This window comes from Schistocerca americana, chromosome 7 (assembly GCF_021461395.2).
Source record: "Schistocerca americana isolate TAMUIC-IGC-003095 chromosome 7, iqSchAmer2.1, whole genome shotgun sequence".
Lineage (NCBI taxonomy): Eukaryota > Metazoa > Arthropoda > Insecta > Orthoptera > Acrididae > Schistocerca > Schistocerca americana.
The window spans coordinates 455,914,067-455,933,064 of NC_060125.1; the positions used below are offsets into that span (position 1 = coordinate 455,914,067).

An 18,998-nucleotide genomic window follows, 5' to 3' on the forward strand; every position below is an offset into this window, starting at 1 on the left:
GCTTAAAGAGTTACCTGTAAGACATACTTGTGTGAAATTCACACATATAACTAATTACTTTCTTTTTAAAGTTAATAATTTTTGCCTAAGTGAAAAGTTACCCCAGGATACTATCCCATAAGGCAGTACGAAGGAAAATATGCTAATTATATTAACTTACAGACTTCTGTATCATTAATGTTGCAATTATTATTTTTTATTGATTTACTGGATTGATAGGTGGTGGGATATTTTTTCCTGTACAGAAATAGATAAACGTTTCTTTTAATTTTTTTAAATTTGAAGCTAGAAGCAGACCGACAGAGTCCAGTTGAACATTTCTTGTTAAAAGAAATCTGCTAATATCAAAAATGAGCCGCTGTTTGGAGCGGAAGTTGGTGACAATTTACGTTTGGAGTACAGCATTGTGTGGTAGTGAACCATGGACTACGGGAAAACCAGAAAGGATGAGAATAGAAGCCACAGAAGTCTGTTGAAAGTTAACTGAAATGGTAAAGTAACAAAAGAAGAAGTTCTTCACAGAGTCGTCGAGGAAAGGAATATGTGGAAAGAATAAAAAAAGGAGAGGTTGATAAGACATGTGTTAAGACATCAGTGAGCAACTTCCATGGAGATGGATGGAACTTTAAAGTAAGGGCAGCTCGAGACTGGAATATAGTGAAGACATATTTAAGGAGACTGTATGTAAGTACTATTAGATGAAGAATTGGATATGGTTCTCAAAGCTGATAACATGTAAGAGACACGAACGAAAATGCCTAGACTCAAAAGGCGCACTTGTCTGGTTCTGAACGAAATTAAAATGTACAATAGCTGTTTCCGTCGAGTAGCAGTTATATTTATGGTAAAAAACTTTAGTGACCAGCATTACGAATAAGCTATTCCACTAATAATCCATTCTGACGTGATGCTCGCTGCTTAAGTTACTTTTAGAGTCTGCTGCTGGGTGCCTTGAATTCAGAGTCTTTCCACATGGAGTCCTTATTGTTAACTGACCGTGAAATATGTTTCAAGCAAAATTGTCGACACCCTATCAAATTGTAAACTACAATCCTGGAAATGGAAAAAACAACACATTGACACCGGTGTGTCAGACCCACCATACATGCTCTGGACACTGCGAGAGGGCTGTACAAGCAATGATCACACGCACGGCACAGCGGACACACCAGGAACCGCGGTGTTGGCCGTCGAATGGCGCTAGCTGCGCAGCATTTGTGCACCGCCGCCGTCAGTGTCAGCCAGTTTGCCGTGGCATACGGAGCTCCATCGCAGTCTTTAACACTGGTAGCATGCCGCGACAGCGTGGACGTGAACCGTATGTACAGTTGACGGACTTTGAGCGAGGGCGTATAGTGGGCATGCGGGAGGCCGGGTGGACGTACCGCCGAATTGGTCAACACGTGGGGCGTGAGGTCTCCACAGTACATCGATGTTGTCGCCAGTGGTCGGCGGAAGGTGCACGTGCCCGTCGACCTGGGACCGGACCGCAGCGACGCACGGATGCACGCCAAGACCGTAGGATCCTACGCAGTGCCGTAGGGGACCGCACCGCCACTTCCCAGCAAATTAGGGACACTGTTGCTCCTGGGGTATCGACGAGGACCATTCGCAACCGTCTCCATGAAGCTGGGCTACGGTCCCGCACACCGTTAGGCCGTCTTCCGCTCACGCCCCAACATCGTACAGCCCGCCTCCAGTGGTGTCGCGACAGGCGTGAATGGAGGGACGAATGGAGACGTGTCGTCTTCAGCGATGAGAGTCGCTTCTGCCTTGGTGCCAATGATGGTCGTATGCGTGTTTGGCGCCGTGCAGGTGAGCGCCACAATCAGGACTGCATACGACCGAGGCACACAGGCCCAACACCCGGCATCATGGTGTGGGGAGCGATCTCCTACACTGGCCGTACACCACTGGTGATCGTCGAGGGGACACTGAATAGTGCGCGGTACATCCAAACCGTCATCGAACCCATCGTTCTACCATTCCTATACCGGCAAGGGAACTTGCTGTTCCAACAGGACAATGCACGTCCGCATGTATCCCGTGCCACCCAACGTGCTCTAGAAGGTGTAAGTCAACTACCCTGGCCAGCAAGATCTCCGGATCTGTCCCCCATTGAGCATGTTTGGGACTGGATGAAGCGTCGTCTCACGCGGTCTGCACGTCCAGCACGAACGCTGGTCCAACTGAGGCACCAGGTGGAAATGGCATGGCAAGCCGTTCCACAGGACTACATCCAGCATCTCTACGATCGTCTCCATGGGAGAATAGCAGCCTGCATTGCTGCGAAAGGTGGATATACACTGTACTAGTGCCGACATTGTGCATGCTCTGTTGCCTGTGTCTATGTGCCTGTGGTTCTGTCAGTGTGATCATGTGATGTATCTGACCCCTTCCTGGGACAATGAATTCACGGTGTTCTTATTTCAATTTCCAGGAGTGTATGTAGGAAGGATTCCAACCCTTCCGTTCCAATATCAAGTATGATTCAATTTTCACAGCTTAAACTAAATATGTAGAAATCTCGGTCGTATTTCCTTACAAAAGGCTACGCTGATTTGCTCCATCTTAGTGCCGTCAGTCTCTGTCTATTTCAATTTATTTACTTTCTTAACAATTGGAAACTCCTACTAAATGAATAGCTTTTAAGCGCTAATCACACATTTGATCCATGTGAATCTGTATGTTTTTCAGGGAGTGTGGGCATTACCCTTAGCACTGACTGGAATGAGCCGGCGGAAGACACGGAAGAGTGTCGCGATGCTCAGAGGCGGAAGTTCGAGTTTGAGGTAGAGACAAACAACTAGCTAAAAACAGGAGTAATCATAATAAACATATTCTTTGACAAGTAGACTAAAATTGTCATGACTCTCCTTATGTCATTATGAAAACTGACACCTGCATGATCTGGATAATATTACATTAATAAGACTAATATAATGGAGGCAGCAGCCCAGTGCGGGTTTCAGAAACTTGGCGCTGGAAAGTGAATGAATGACTGCTTATTATTATCTTCTAGGATTCCTTAGTCTTGTACGTAGGAAATTACAAAAAAATGCAGGATAAAATGAACATAAAAAACTAAAAAATCTGAATGGCAATATATGTTAAATGTAAAAATAGCACACACACACACACACACACACACACACACACACACGTGTGTGTGTGTGTGTGTGTGTGTGTGTGTGTGTGTGTGTGTGTGTGTGTGTGTGTGTGTGTGCGTGAGAGAGAGAGAGAGAGAGAGAATATATACATATTTTCCGTCACATCAAACGTAGCTCTTTCTACACTCCTGGAAATTGAAATAAGAACACCGTGAATTCATTGTCCCAGGAAGGGGAAACTTTATTGACACATTCCTGGGGTCAGATACATCACATGATCACACTGACAGAACCACAGGCATATAGACACAGGCAACAGAGCATGCACAATGTCGGCACTAGTACAGTGTATATCCACCTTTCGCAGCAATGCAGGCTGCTATTCTCCCATGGAGACGATCGTAGAGATGCTGGATGTAGTCCTGTGGAACGGCTTGCCATGCCATTTCCACCTGGTGCCTCATTTGGACCAGCGTTCGTGCTGGACGTGCAGACCGCGTGAGACGACGCTTCATCCAGTCCCAAACATGCTCAATGGGGGACAGATCCGGAGATCTTGCTGGCCAGGGTAGTTGACTTACACCTTCTAGAGCACGTTGGGTGGCACGGGATACATGCGGACGTGCATTGTCCTGTTGGAACAGCAAGTTCCCTTGCCGGTATAGGAATGGTAGAACGATGGGTTCGATGACGGTTTGGATGTACCGTGCACTATTCAGTGTCCCCTCGACGATCACCAGTGGTGTACGGCGAGTGTAGGAGATCGCTCCCCACACCATGATGCCGGGTGTTGGCCCTGTGTGCCTCGGTCGTATGCAGTCCTGATTGTGGCGCTCACCTGCACGGCGCCAAACACGCATACGACCATCATTGGCACCAAGGCAGAAGCGACTCTCATCGCTGATGACGACACGTCTCCATTCGTCCCTCCATTCACGCCTGTCGCGACACCACTGGAGGCGGGCTGCACGATGTTGGGGCGTGAGCGGAAGATGCCCTAACGGTGTGCGGGACCGTAGCCCAGCTTCATGGAGACGGTTGCGAATGGTCCTCGCCGATACCCCAGGAGCAACAGTGTCCCTAATTTGCTGGGAAGTGGCGGTGCGGTCCCCTACGGCACTGCGTAGGATCCTACGGTCTTTGCGTGCATCCATGCGTCGCTGCGGTCCGGTCCCAGGTCGACGGGCACGTGCACCTTCCGCCGACCACTGGCGACAACATCGATGTACTGTGGAGACCTCACGCCCCACGTGTTGAGCAATTCGGCGGTACGTCCACCCGGCCTCCCGCATGCCCACTATATGCCCTCGCTGAAAGTCCGTCAACTGTACATACGGTTCACGTCCACGCTGTCGCGGCATGCTACCAGTGTTAAAGACTGCGATGGAGCTCCGTATGCCACGGCAAACTGGCTGACACTGACGGCGGCGGTGCACAAATGCTGCGCAGCTAGCGCCATTCGACGGCCAACACCGCGGTTCCTGGTGTGTCCGCTGTGCCGTGCGTGTGATCATTGCTTGTACAGCCCTCTCGCAGTGTCGGGAGCAAGTATGGTGGGTCTGACACACCGGTGTCAATGTGTTCTTTTTTCCATTTCCAGGAGTGTACATGCAGAAATTATTTTGTATCAGAGCATTTGTTTTCTAATTGCTTGCCCTCTCAAAAATCCTAAACGCTTCCCACTTTTTTGTGGTTTTTCGATGGTGTTTCAAAAAGTAGTCAGAGGTGTGTAGTTGGGTGATCTTGAGAAGTATGCAGAAGTATGTATCCAAAACACGCCACCTCTACTTCTTACCTATACAGAATTTACTGCTGAGTCTATAGTATTCCAAAGATAAATTTTTAGTTTACCCCCCCCCACCCCCCAAATGACATCTTTGACTTAAAAAGATTAAATCCCAACCAACTGCAGTTTGTAATATCCTACCAAAGTCAGTTTGCATTTTTGAAATTTGCACCATCTTGATGACATCATTGTGTTTGCATATAGGGCACATAAGCAACATGAATTGCAGAGGTCAAAGTGGTCCAGAATCCTGTTTCTCATTATTGAGATCCGTTAACTACTTAAAAAATCGTGGTTCATGTGCTCTCTTTCATGCATAATTTTTGAAAATTCTATTTTTGAAGTAATTCTGAAATAATTACCACTATGAGTCAGTAAAGCATTCATTGTAACACGTGATCCTATTATTGTAGTGCTGACTAATTTGTGTACTTCTTTATTGTTACCCTTAGTTTTAGGTTGTACCTTAAGGAGTCTGATTTTCTGTATCCATCCAGCTAAGTGTGATGCCTGTATATTGTTACTATCAATGCTTGAATCACTTATTCGATCTGACTCTTTGCTCTATCTATGTTTCCCGAACAGCTAACGCAGTCCTCATTCTATGAACTGTTCGGACTGTATCAGTGGCTATCACATCGTGAAATAACTTGTAGTATTGTCCCAGTAGTTTTACTCATTTCCATCAGCCTTGTTCCAATATTTAAACACAATCCTCTTCCTAATCTACGTGGCCACCAATGGGTTCTTATCCCCACAAAGGGAAAAGGCATTATGTAAAGGCTATGCAGAAGGTCTCATTATGTTTCTCAGTTTATGTAGATACTCACCTTAAACACTTCGATAATATCCTCCTCACACGAATGCTCTAAAAAATTATCATTCATTCCAAGACCCTCTTTACAAAGACAAACATTCCACATGAAATTTAACAATGTTAACAATTAAGGAATCTTGTTATCGGGTTCTCATGAAAACATATTGAATAAAGACCGTCTGTGGTCTTAAATAGCATATAGCAGCTAACATAAGGCCAGCGAATTAGGAAAACCGTTTAGAAAATGGTGAAGCTAATGTAGAGAAAAGGTTTTGGGACACTGCTTTGTTCACTATAAAATGAGGATTATCAGCGCTCTTTGTTCATGCGACATCCAGTATTTCAGTTTTTTAAGCCCTTAACATAACGCCAAATCATATTCAAGAAATCAGGTCTCGTGGCACGACATACTATAGCAACTGAAACGAGTGAAATGCAACTGAAATGGGGAAACGAAGCGAGCAGTATGCGGACCAATGCAGCAGTGTTATCCAGCCTTCAAAAGGCGATTCCGTGGCCGGAAGAGAGAGCCACCATAGGAGAAACAAGTCGTTCACCCAATGCCGATCCCCTCCACCTCACACGGTCCATAATATTCCTAACTGAGCTCTATAATGGCCATGAGGATGCCTCATTGCGCATCAAACCACGGAAACTTCGCCCAAGGTGACAACTAAGGAATTGGTTATATCGTTGGTCTGAGCTTACCAGAGATAAAACTGCTCTGCCCTGAGAAACACCGCAAGCTGAAGTAAGGGAATGTCCTTGAAAAAAGTAAAAAAAAAAGGTGAGATGGCCACTATGGATGTGACTCATTTTGTCTCATCATGTATATCATAACACTGGGCTGTTAACAGGTGTCTTATGAAAGCTAACCATAATAATACACACTCCTGGAAATTGAAATAAGAACACCGTGAATTCATTGTCCCAGGAAGGGGAAACTTTATTGACACATTCCTGGGGTCAGATACATCACATGATCACACTGACAGAACCACAGGCACATAGACACAGGCAACAGAGCATGCACAATGTCGGCACTAGTACAGTGTGTATCCACCTTTCGCAGCAATGCAGGCTGCTATTCTCCCATGGAGACGATCGTAGAGATGCTGGATGTAGTCCTGTGGAACGGCTTGCCATGCCATTTCCACCTGGCGCCTCAGTTGGACCAGCGTTCGTGCTGGACGTGCAGACCGCGTGAGACGACGCTTCATCCAGTCCCAAACATGCTCAATGGGGGACAGATCCGGAGATCTTGCTGGCCAGGGTAGTTGACTTACACCTTCTAGAGCACGTTGGGTGGCACGGGAAACATGCGGACGTGCATTGTCCTGTTGGAACAGCAAGTTCCCTTGCCGGTCTAGGAATGGTAGAACGATGGGTTCGATGACGGTTTGGATGTACCGTGCACTATTCAGTGTCCCCTCGACGATCACCAGTGGTGTACGGCCAGTGTAGGAGATTGCTCCCCACGCCATGATGCCGGGTGTTGGCCCTGTGTGCCTCGGTCGTATGCAGTCCTGATTGTGGCGCTCACCTGCACGGCGAAAAACACGCATACGACCATCATTGGCACCAAGGCAGAAGCGACTCTCATCGCTGAAGACGACACGTCTCCATTCGTCCCTCCATTCACGCCTGTCGCGACACCACTGGAGGCGGGCTGTACGATGTTGGGGCGTGAGCGGAAGACGGCCTAACGGTGTGCGGGACCGTAGCCCAGCTTCATGGAGACGGTTGCGAATGGTCCTCGCCGATACCCCAGGAGCAACAGTGTCCCTAAATTGCTGGGAAGTGGCGGTGCGGTCCCCTACGGCACTGCGTAGGATCCTACGGTCTTGGCGTGCATCCGTGCGTCGCTGCGGTCCGGTCCCAGGTCGACGGGCACGTGCACCTTCCGCCGACCACTGGCGACAACATCGATGTACTGTGGAGACCTCACGCCCCACGTGTTGAGCAATTCGGCGGTACGTCCACCCGGCCTCCCGCATGCCCACTATACGCCCTCGCTCAAAGTCCGTCAACTGCACATACGGTTCACGTCCACGCTGTCGCGGCATGCTACCAGTGTTAAAGACTGCGATGGAGCTCCGTATGCCACGGCAAACTGGCTGACACTGACGGCGGCGGTGCACAATTGCTGCGCAGCTAGCGCCATTCGACGGCCAACACCGCGGTTCCTGGTGTGTCCGCTGTGCCGTGCGTGTGATCATTGCTTGTACAGCCCTCTCGCAGTGTCCGGAGCAAGTATGGTGGGTCTGACACACCAGTGTCAATGTGTTCTTTTTTCCATTTCCAGGAGTGTAGTTCCATTTCAAATCTGATGCATCGTTGCTCAAAGTGTTCATGATATTTTCAGGCAACTTATGTTACCTACGCCTAATACGTGTATCTTGTTAATGCCTCACAATAACTTTGGTTTATTTAGTATCTCCAGTTAGTTTCAGTCGAAGCTCTTCCTGAAAAAAAAAAAAAAAAGATTCTTAAGATACTCGATGCTTATGATCAAACAGAGAAATTGCTGACTCAGGACAAAATTTATAAGCTCACAAAACCTTTGATTTCAAGCACTGAAAACACTAGTCGACTCTCAACCTCACCGAGCAAAGCAATGTTGCCTCAAAGTCGCAGTTTTCTTGTCATGATTACCAGGTAGCCGCTCCTGAAAACTTACTTCTACTAATTATATAATAGCTCCGTTAAATAAGACGAATGAATTCTGCACAAAAACACTGCTCCACACTTTTAAAATTCCTTCTGTAAATAGTCACACATTTCTGTACAAATTGCTTTTCACATTCTGCTGATTTACTTAATGATCTGGTCGCTGATACAGCCTTATTCTTTTATTGTCCCACAGAAATTGAGACACAATATGTGGTGAACTCCCAATTTCAAAATATTTTCTGTTCTCTTCATCATTAACGAAAAACTTTAAGGTTCGCCGATGACATTGTAATTCTGTCAGAGACAGCAAAGGACTTGGAAGAGCAGTTGAACGGAATGGACAGTGTCTTGAAAGGAGGATATAAGATGAACATCAACAAAAGCAAAACGAGGATAATGGAATGTAGTCGAATTAAGTCTGGTGATGCTGAGGAAATTAGATTAGGAAATGAGACACTTAAAGTAGTAAAGGAGTTTTGCTATTTGGGGAGCAAAATAACTGATGATGGTCGAAGTAGAGAGGATATAAAATGTAGACTGGCAATAGCAAGGAAAGCGTTTCTGAAGAAGAAAAATTTGTTAGCATCGAGTATTGATTTAAGTGTCAGGAAGTCGTTTCTGAAAGTATTTGTATGGAGTGTAGCCATGTATGGAAGTGAAACATAGACGATAAATAGTTTGGACCAGAAGAGAATAGAAGCTTACGAAATGTGGTGCTACAGAAGGATTCTAAAGATTTGATGGGTAGATCACATGACTAATGAGGAGGTACTGAATAGGATTGGGGAGAAGAGGAGTTTGTGGCACAACTTGACTAGAAAAAGGGACCGGTTGGTAGGACATGTTCTGAGGCATCAAGGGATCACCAATTTAGTATTGGAGGGCACCGTGTGGAGTAAAAATCGTAGAGGGAGACCAAGAGATGAATACACTAAGCGGATTCAGAAGGATGTAGGCTGCAGTGCGTACTGGGAGATGAAGAAGCTGGCACAGGATAGAGTGGCATGGAGAGCTGCATCAAACCAGTCTGAGGACTGAAGACCACAACAAAAACAATAATAAACGATCTTGATAAGCGGAAAAAAAGTTGGCAATTAGGTAATGGAATAACTGGAGGAACTGTTAAGCATTTTGTGCTATGTGATTGCAGATGGGGTTGTACGCCCACCCGATATTCGTGGACGGCGACTACCCGCTCGTGGTCCGCCAGAGGGTGGACAACAACAGCGTGGCAGAGGGGCGGCCGAGGTCTCGTCTGCCCAGCTTCACCGAAGAGGAGAAGCAGTACATCAAAGGTAGGACACCTTACGGGGGCCGTCATTAGAGGGCAATATCTTTCACCATAATGTATATTCTGCTATCTCCGGCATGGTTCGAAGCCCGCCCTGTAAGGAACACTGTTGCTTCAGTTGAGGGAAGGGCGCTTGAGTAATCGTTTGCTTTTTATTTTCTTTTTTTGATGAAATTTTCGCAGCGAATGGCCACATTGAACTGTTATAAACGCATTGAAACTCATCGCAATTTGTAAGCCAGCGTATATTCCCATTTTATTTTCTGACACATACTCTAAGACCAAAAAATGTTCCACGAAGTAATTATCAGAATGGCACGGAAATACGTAGATGCAATGTACATGTACAGACAAATAAATGAGTATAGTGTCAGAGAATAGAGCTTCACGAATTGAGCAAGTCAGTAACGCGTTTGTCCACCTCTGCCCCGTATACAAACAGTTATTCGGCTAGACATTGATTGACAGAATTGTTGTATGTCCTCGTAAGAGTTATCGTGGCAACTTCTCTCCAATTGGCTCGTTAGGTCGTCAGAATGGGGATTTGGTTCGAGAGCTCTGCCCATAATACTCCAAATTTTGCCAATTTGGGGGGGGGGGGGGGAGATCCGGCGGCCTACCTGGTCAAGGTAGTGTTTCACAACCACTAAGATAAGCAGTAGAAATACAACGCAGTGTGCGAGATACTCACCCACTGAAGACAATCCACTCCAGTCAATGAGATTCCAGACCGAAGACAAATCTGGAGACGGCCAGGGCAGCAGTGGGATACCAACGTGACTGTCGCACGTCAAACGATCCAAGAACCAGGAGTGATTGACCGGGTGGCCACTTCATTTCAAAGCAGGATTTCTTTCGTTGTCATCTGCGCCACCCTCACGTCTCAGCGGCACCTCGGCGATATTCTACGCCCCGTTTTGTTGCCCGTCATGGCAGGCCATCCTGGACTAACGTTTCAGCTAGATAATCCCAACCCGCACACGGTGAGAGTTTCTACTGCTTGTCTACATGCTTGCCAAACCGTATCTTGGCCAGAAAGATCACCGGATCTCTCCCCAATGGAAAAGGTTTGGAGTCTTACGGTCAGGACTTTCCCACCAGATCGGGATATTGACGGTCTAATGCACCATTTCGACAAAATTTTGCACGATATCCCTCAGGAGGACATCCAACAAATGTGTCAATCACAGAAAGCCGAATAACTGTGTGCATAAGGGTCAGGGGTGGACAAATGCATTACTGACTTGCTCATTTTGTTATGGTCTTTCTCTTGAATAAATCATCAAATTTTCTGAAATTGTTTCCCCTCACATGTACCTCGCATTCACCGGTATCTGTCGCATTCGCATAATTTCTTAATGGTGCGTCGTGGTTTAATTTTATAGGGTTCAGTGGTTGTATGTACCATGTTTATACGATCTGAAGGGGCACAGTCGCTTGTTATAAAGTAATCCGCGGACTAATGCCGGCTGCTGGCATCCGAAAGACACAACAATACGTCCAGTTGGTCACGCTCTTATCAGGTGTGTTAATAATCAGGCCGACCACGCACCTCATGAACGTGTCAGGACCAGTCGTCGAAACATTACGCCCTTCGGGCGCCAACAGCCTAAATGACAACAGTGGATTAATTTGGCATTAAATGTGCCAGAAGAAGCTAAAAATCGACTTTCCTCCATTAATTGTCTTTTCTAATGTGTAACCAACACCATCAGTATCAGATTATCAATGGTCTATTACATTAAAAGTGGTAAGTGATAAATTACGTCCACACACACAGATCATGCGATTCTAGTAAAGTGCGGGCAATTGGTTGTTGAGTGCTAAACTGGTGCACCATAGCGCCTCAGCTGTGTTTCCATCGGGCTCACATTAGGTGAAATTTGCAGCCAAGGCATCAGCGTGAGTTCACTGTCACGCTTCTCAAACCGCTGAAGTGCGACTCTGGCCTTTTGACAAGGATATTTATCCTGGTGAATCTCCCGCACAGCATACTACATCGGCCTGCGTCAGTGGCGTGGTGTATGTTCCGAGACAATCATCTGTCTGACGTCGTATCTGGAGACGACTACCGAGCTAGATTAACAAGAAACACGATTCGTCCGTCCAGGGGACACATTTCCATAGACTCACTCTCTAATCTTGAAGATCTTGTGCCCACTCCAATCGTAATTGTCAATGTTTTTGGGTCAATACAGGAGCAAGTAAGGGACGACCGCTGGGATTCCTCAATTTCTCTGTCCGATCAGCTCCTAAGCACCTGCGTCGGCACCAGGATGATACTCTGTTGTCTGGTGTGGCACAGAATGCAAGTTTCTGAACATCGTGGATATTCAACTACTTTCCATTGATCCTCACAACAGTAGCATGAAAACAGCCGACCACTTTGAACGTTTCCCAGGTGCTCGATCTCAGGTGCCGGGCCACAAGAATCCGACATGCGTTGAAATCGCCTGTGTCAATGGGTTTCCCCAACTGCAGTCCGTATAGTCGCCAGAATCTGGGTGAACTTTACCAATTAACGTGCGTCAGTCATGGTAATCTGATGCTTTTACAGACCACCTGCGTCAGCCGCTGTAGTGTAAGTTCGCTTCACAAAGTAATAGACGAGAATAGTGAGTGCTTTCCCTGATCGTACTATTATAACGGAAGGAGACTTCAATTTGCCGGGGAGAGTCACGCGATCAGAGTTCTTACCTGGTACAGGGATTAGTGAGAGATTATTCAGAATGTCGCATCCGAAAAGTAGTTCGAGTAGTCGAGAGGAAGAATTAGGTCGTGAAGCTAACGTCATGTATCTCCGAGCAACAAACAGTGATTTTCGAACCAGTTTACGCAGATGAGGATATCACCGACGGTAAGTTTGCGATACGATCGACGACGTCGTGTTTTACGCGGAATGATAAGAAAGGTAGGATCATATTTTCGCTTAACAAGTGTTACTGGGTACAAAATGTATAGTATTTGAGTAGTGAAACTCCTCTGTTCAGTTCTGAGCACGTGATGTGGAGTACAAATGGGTAAAGTTCAAAAGTATTGTTCAGTACCCCTTCGACAAGTACGTGTCGTGCGAGGATTTAAGGGATGGGAAAGACACGCTATGATTTAACAGCCGTGCTAGAAAGTTTCAAGGGCAGCAAACAGAACTTCAATGTAGGTTTCAGCGAAGCGTAGCTGGCAACAAGAAAATCTGTGCATATCTGAATAGGGATTCATAAGAAATTTGAAGCAGATAATTGTAGAAAACGAACAAGCACAGCCGTATCATTAATGAATTTTATTTCAAACGACTACTTTCGGCGCAACACTTGCATCATCTTCATGTCCACTATAAACGAAAAGAGTACTTTCATTCCATGGCTAATGTATCGTAGAGCCCGTACAACAGTAGTATTGTATGGAATATACGATTTTATCAGTTAACCTATTTACCCTCATAGTGGTCTAGAAGGTCATTGGTTCTGAGTTAGTATTAGTCATACAACTCATTCGCTTACAGTGTGTCTCAATTTTACTTAGCCTGTTAACAACTTTTTTATTGGTATCGATGCCAACATCTGATAGTCCTACACCATTAACTGATGCTGTTTTTGTTACGCTATAACCATCTGTCCAGAAATCAGTATGTTTCCATCGCACGTCGGAAATCGCTGTCTACTATAAGCCGTTAATCTCTCTTTTTAGATTCCCCGATTTTTCTACTGCTTTCATATTTCTAACTTCCCACGTTCCGATTCAAAGACACCTACTTCATGCATTGACCTCCTGTAACTCCACCGTAAGCAGTCTTCAGCCTGAGGTCCGAAAGTGCGAACAAAGATTATTGTCATCGCGATATTATTTTAGCAGACTGCTTGTCCAGCTGCATATTCTTTACGCAATGCCGTCGAAATCATCATGTCGCTGATCATTTCTAATTATTCACCCTGTATTGTCCCGCTTTAGGGGAATGTGAGGGAACCAAGAATCTGTTCGCTCCTCATCCTTATTTGAAAAACCTGTTGTCATTATGACGATGACTCCTCCTACGGGAAGTCTTCAGCCAGAGTGACTCAGTCGACAGACTACAAGCTGGTAACTGAGTTGCTCTGCACAGTGTTTCTATAACGTTTCTTCAATGAACGTTGCTAATGAATCTGTTTTGTATTTCACAGGGTCGGCGGATTTCTTTGGGCTGAACAGTTACACGACAAGACTAGTCAAGCCTGGAGAGTGGGGTCTCTCACCTTCGTTGGAACGTGACAGCGGAATTATCAGTTTCTTCAACGAGTCGTGGCCAGAGAGCGCAGTACAGTGGCTCAGGGTAAGGTTCAGAAGCCGCTATGTCTTTGAATATTCCTGATGTATCTTACTGTTGTACTTCGAACAATAATTTGTTAACAATTTATCACCCGTTATAAATGGGAATACAATAATAACCCTTTACACTCTATAGTTGTCTGCACGCTCCACTTTCACCATTTTTGATGTGGTCTAAAGTTCAGACACCAGCACTTCAACTCCAGTAATCCATATCCATGGCTAGTTATTGATCCTTTAGCCTCTTTATTATATGCCAAACTTCTGAGTCATGTATGGAATGCTTTCATGTCTCATTTCGTATACAGCCTTTTTCATTCCGATTATTACTCCAAAGAATTCAGTTCAGTTTAGCAATAAGGTTTTCCTCTTGTCCACTTTTATGTTTATTTTCTTACACACTCCTTTTTTAATTCGCTGATGTGGTTACAGACGGGCATTTGAATGGAGAATAAAATTTCATATTACGAAGACAAGAATTAAAATCATGCTGCCCGTCACCGCCAGCTGTCGTATACTCAATTTGATTTATGTGTATTTTTAAACTACGTTAGCCATATATTTCAAAAACTATGTCACCATAAGGATCGAACCGATACTATTTTCACCTATTATCACCTAATCGTCAAAGAATAAGAGAGAGTACAGTTTATCATCTCGTTCTGACGTTTCCGTCACGCTACATTTACTTTTCGATCTCTTTAACACTCCTTCCAAATAAAATTTAAATAACAGCAGAGCCAGCGGACTACCCGGTTGAAACCTTTTGGTAATTTTGGTTTCCTTTGATAACGCGTTACTCATTTCCACCGAGCTGGCGCGTACACAGATTCAAAACCGCATTAATATAGATTATTAGGACACCATTATTCATCATGCACAGCCACAACTTATTTAGTGACAATGCGTCATACGTCTTTTCTAGTTCAAAATATGTTAAATGGTCTGTATGCCCTCGTTCAGTACAATTTTCTGTTCGTTGTTTATGTATGAAGTTAATGCCTACACATGACTGACCGGACCTGAGGAGTTTTGTCTTATGTTCCTGAATTCTGTGTGAGCACTCTTGCGTAGAGGACAGCCACTAACCAAATTACACTCCTATAATTTGTGCAAAACTTTCTACTTCCTTTCGTAAACGCAAAAGACGGATAGTTAACATTTAAGTTTTTAGTAAGAATGATGGCGAAGATTTAGCAGTTAACTGCCACTACTTCCTGCACTAGCACATTTAACATTTTCAGTCTGCTGACATTTTGCCTTGCTTTTATTGGTATTTTAATATCTTCTTTGCCTCCTTCGACTTCCTCTTGCGAGCTTTCATCCTCGAATTTAGCTCCATCCCAGGCAAAAGATTCTGATAACGATTTCCCCATTTCTAGCCATTAAGGAGACTTATTCTTGCGGCTTCCTTATTCTTACTCCAGAACACTATTCTTTCACTTAAGTCTCCATTTCTTTTGACCTATTCCAAGATACCTGCCTTACCTAGTACGGACTGTCCTTAGCCACATTATTGCTTCTTGTCCTAATGTCTAATTCTACTTCTAAGGCACATTTTCTTAATAGTTCCCGAGATGTAACGTTTCTTATATCAACTATATTTCGCCGGCCGCAGTGGCCGAGCGGTTCTAAGCACTTAAGTTCGGAACCGCGCGACTGCTACGGTCGCAGGTTCGAATCCTGCCTCGGGTATGGATGTGTGTGATGTCGTTAGGTTTAAGTAGTTCTAAGTCTAGGGGACTGATGACCTCAGATGTTAAGTCCCATAGTGCTCAGAACCATTTGAACCATTTGAACTAGATTTCCATAACTGTGAGGTGAGCTATTCTAACAGCTCGAGTTGTGTTGAAGCACAGTCCTAGTAAACTATTTGTGCAGGTATTTCCAGAATTGTGATGTGAGCTATTTGAATAGTTCGAGTTGTGTTGAAGCACAGCCCTAGTAAAATGTTTGTACAGGTATTTCCAGAACTGTGACGTGATCTATTCGACTAGTTCGAGTTGTGGTGAAGCATAGCCCTAGTCAATAGAAGACACTTGGAGTGCAATGCAACTCTGCTTTCGGATACCACCGTATTTAGACGCATAGTCATGTTTCTCCTTTTCTTCTCGTTTCTGTTAGACTTATTACATCCATTCTAGCTTTATTTATTTCTTTAAAACATCTGATTAGTTATCGATCCCTTTTATATTCCATGCGCCTCTAATGACCGTTATCTTTCCGACTGCGGTCTTCTATTACATCCATCCAGGTTCAAGACCTGGTTGAGAATTATTGCATTCCACGTTTCATACTGGTCCATTTCCATGGCATTAACCACAGTTTGGCCTACTAGAATTTAAAACTGGGCTTTGATTGCTTAGCAAGTTTTGCTTCACGTCGTTAAAGATACTTTCAAGTCCTGAGGCGCCTCCTAATTTGGAAGCAACGGTGCACCGTTGTGGACCGCATTCCGTTTCCCTTATCTCCTAACATAGAACTCCCCGACTGATCATTTGAGGCACTCCATCAGAGACAAGGTAGCAATCCTTGTAGGGGATCAGATATGCGATAGAATATTTCCTCAGTAACAAAAAGAATTACATTGAAGAAGTAACTATGATACATAGATGTCAGATGGTTGGTGATCAAAGACTAGTTCAAGCATTCTCAAATTAGATTGTTTTCAAAAAGAGACAAATCCTTCTTAAGACAAAATAAAGGACTGGTGCATCAGAATGCTTTTCGAAAAGCTATTTCTTCGACGGGATGCAGTTGTTGTTATGAGATTTGGAAATACCTTCAAGATCTAGACTCCCGTACGAAAAGAAAACAGTGGGTTTTCCTTTAGCATCACCGCACTGTCACAACAGGTGTAGTATAGGATCAACAACTGGCCATGGAAATGGATTACTGGAGTGGAAGTGCTGGTGTCTCTAAATTAGAACTCATCTCGCACCGACACAGTACCTAAAACCTTCAGGCAACAAAACTAAAGCAGAAGAAGGAAAAAATTTTGCCGAAATAGCAGCTAGAGGGTCTAAAACAAGTAGTAATATGAACAAAGGGCGACAGATTACCAGTAACCCAGGTTTTAGATGTGTTTTGTGTTGGTCGCTCTATGTGTTAACCATTGAGGCACATCCAACACAACAGGCACCATCACCAACTAGTGAAATAAAAAACATCAGGAAAATGGTAAAGAAATCATGTTAATGAATTTGAGTGACTGAGTCAAAATTAGAATTCATACTCGTATATCGTAAATCCTTGAGCGTAGCATCTCAGGTTTTCACTAAATTACCAACCAATAAACTTACCAAATAATTAAACTTCTACCAACAAGTCAAACATAATTTTTAAAAGCTTTGTTATCTCTTCCCAACGTGAAACATTCCCATAACTTTCAACTAAACCTAAAAAAAATACATCAAGAATTCATTGAGTGCCACAAATTATTTGCTGAAATGAGTGTGCGGAATAGCCTAATAAATGTCAACGTGAATCAAAACTACGTAAAGGTCTTGAACTATACTTACAAGAGACCTTCGATGAGTGCCAGAGAAGGTGACAAATTCATACCTACAACACCACACTATCGATGAAGTTCACCAGGGAGATAAGGTAGTTCTGTTACGTTATCGAAGCTATGAGAGAGGCAAAGATTTCAGTTGTAATGATGAAATAGATGGCAAAGAATTGAATCACATTCGATTCACGGCCAAATGTGTACTCGTAACAAAGAAGCTAACAGAGCAGTCGCTGATCCACATACACGTTCCAGTAACAGGTGTTTGTTAGTTTCAGGAACTCAACCTACTTACTCTCGTTTTTAGGTCACCGTTTCGGCCTACTACAGGTACGCCTTTATTATTCAGTATCCAGGTTGTTGGTTTGCCTCTATTAAAATATCCTGCTAGTGATATTTTATAAGACGCACGTAGGTCTTAAAACGAGATGCAGATCTTTTAGTGTGAGCGGGAGAAAGATTTCCTTGTAAATAACAGATTTCAGCTATGAGTTGTCCTTTTTAAATTTTATTGGCAGATATAGATTTCAGCTAGAAACTAGCCATTCTCAGTGCACTATCATTTTTTATCAATGCACGTAATGCCTGTTGGTCGGGCTACATCCACAGTTCATTGAATGACCAATGAACTGTGGATGAAGCCTGACCAACGGGCATTACGTGCATTGATCAAAGATGATAGTGCACTGAGAATGGTTAGTTTCTAGCTCAAATCTATATCTGCCAATTAAATATAAAAAGTACGACTGATAGCTGAAATCTATTATTTACAAGTCAATATAACAGTTGCTGAGTGGAACAGCCTTCTGAATGGAAGGTAACCTGATGGGAAAGATTTCCTGCCTGATTCGCAGTGAATGACGGTGCCACCGCAGTTCTATGTGTTTTGTCTGTGGTCTTACAGAACGAAGTAAAGTTTTGACGATGTCACGTCAATAGATACTTCTTGCTGTACTCATCGCTCTTCGTTTATCAGTTTCCATTGTTCGTTAATATTCTTCGCCCAGTTACACAAAATTTTTCTTTGGTGTGATGAATGGAAGCTATGAAAAATGTAATTTCATGCTGATGAGTAGTAAAAACAAGTCCATAGTGTTCAAATACAGTGTTGCTAATGTCCTGCTTGGCACTGTCATATCAAGGCGTAACAATGTAAAGCGATATGACACTGAATGAGCATGTGAGGCTTGAGGTAGTGAAGATGAATGGTCGACTTCAGTTAATTGGGAGAATTTTGGGAAAGTGTGGTTCATCTGTAAAGGAGACCGCATATACGACGATGGTACGACTTATTCTTGAATTCTGCTTGAGTGTTTGGGATCCGCCCCGGCTCAGATTAGAGGAAGACATCGAAGTAATTCAGAGGCGGGCTGCTGGGTTTGTTACTGGTAGGCTCGAGCAAAACGCAAGTGTTCGGAGATGCTTCGGGAACTCAAATGGGAATCCCTGCACGAAAGGCGACGTTCTTTTCGAGGAAAAGTACTGAGAAAATTTAGAGAACCGACATTTGA

The 18,998-nt window shown here is 44.3% G+C and overlaps 1 protein-coding gene across 1 annotated transcript in view; it reads left to right on the plus strand.

Moving 5' to 3' along the window:
* The window catches only part of LOC124622242 (myrosinase 1-like), a 60,690-nt gene that overhangs the window by 31,890 nt on the left and 9,802 nt on the right, over window positions 1-18,998 (plus strand). Inside the window, exons 6-8 of the mRNA XM_047147897.1 lie at window positions 2,698-2,792; window positions 9,537-9,681; window positions 13,832-13,980. Of these exons, the coding sequence (XP_047003853.1) occupies window positions 2,698-2,792; window positions 9,537-9,681; window positions 13,832-13,980 (389 nt within the window). The remainder of the gene's footprint in view (window positions 1-2,697; window positions 2,793-9,536; window positions 9,682-13,831; window positions 13,981-18,998) is intronic.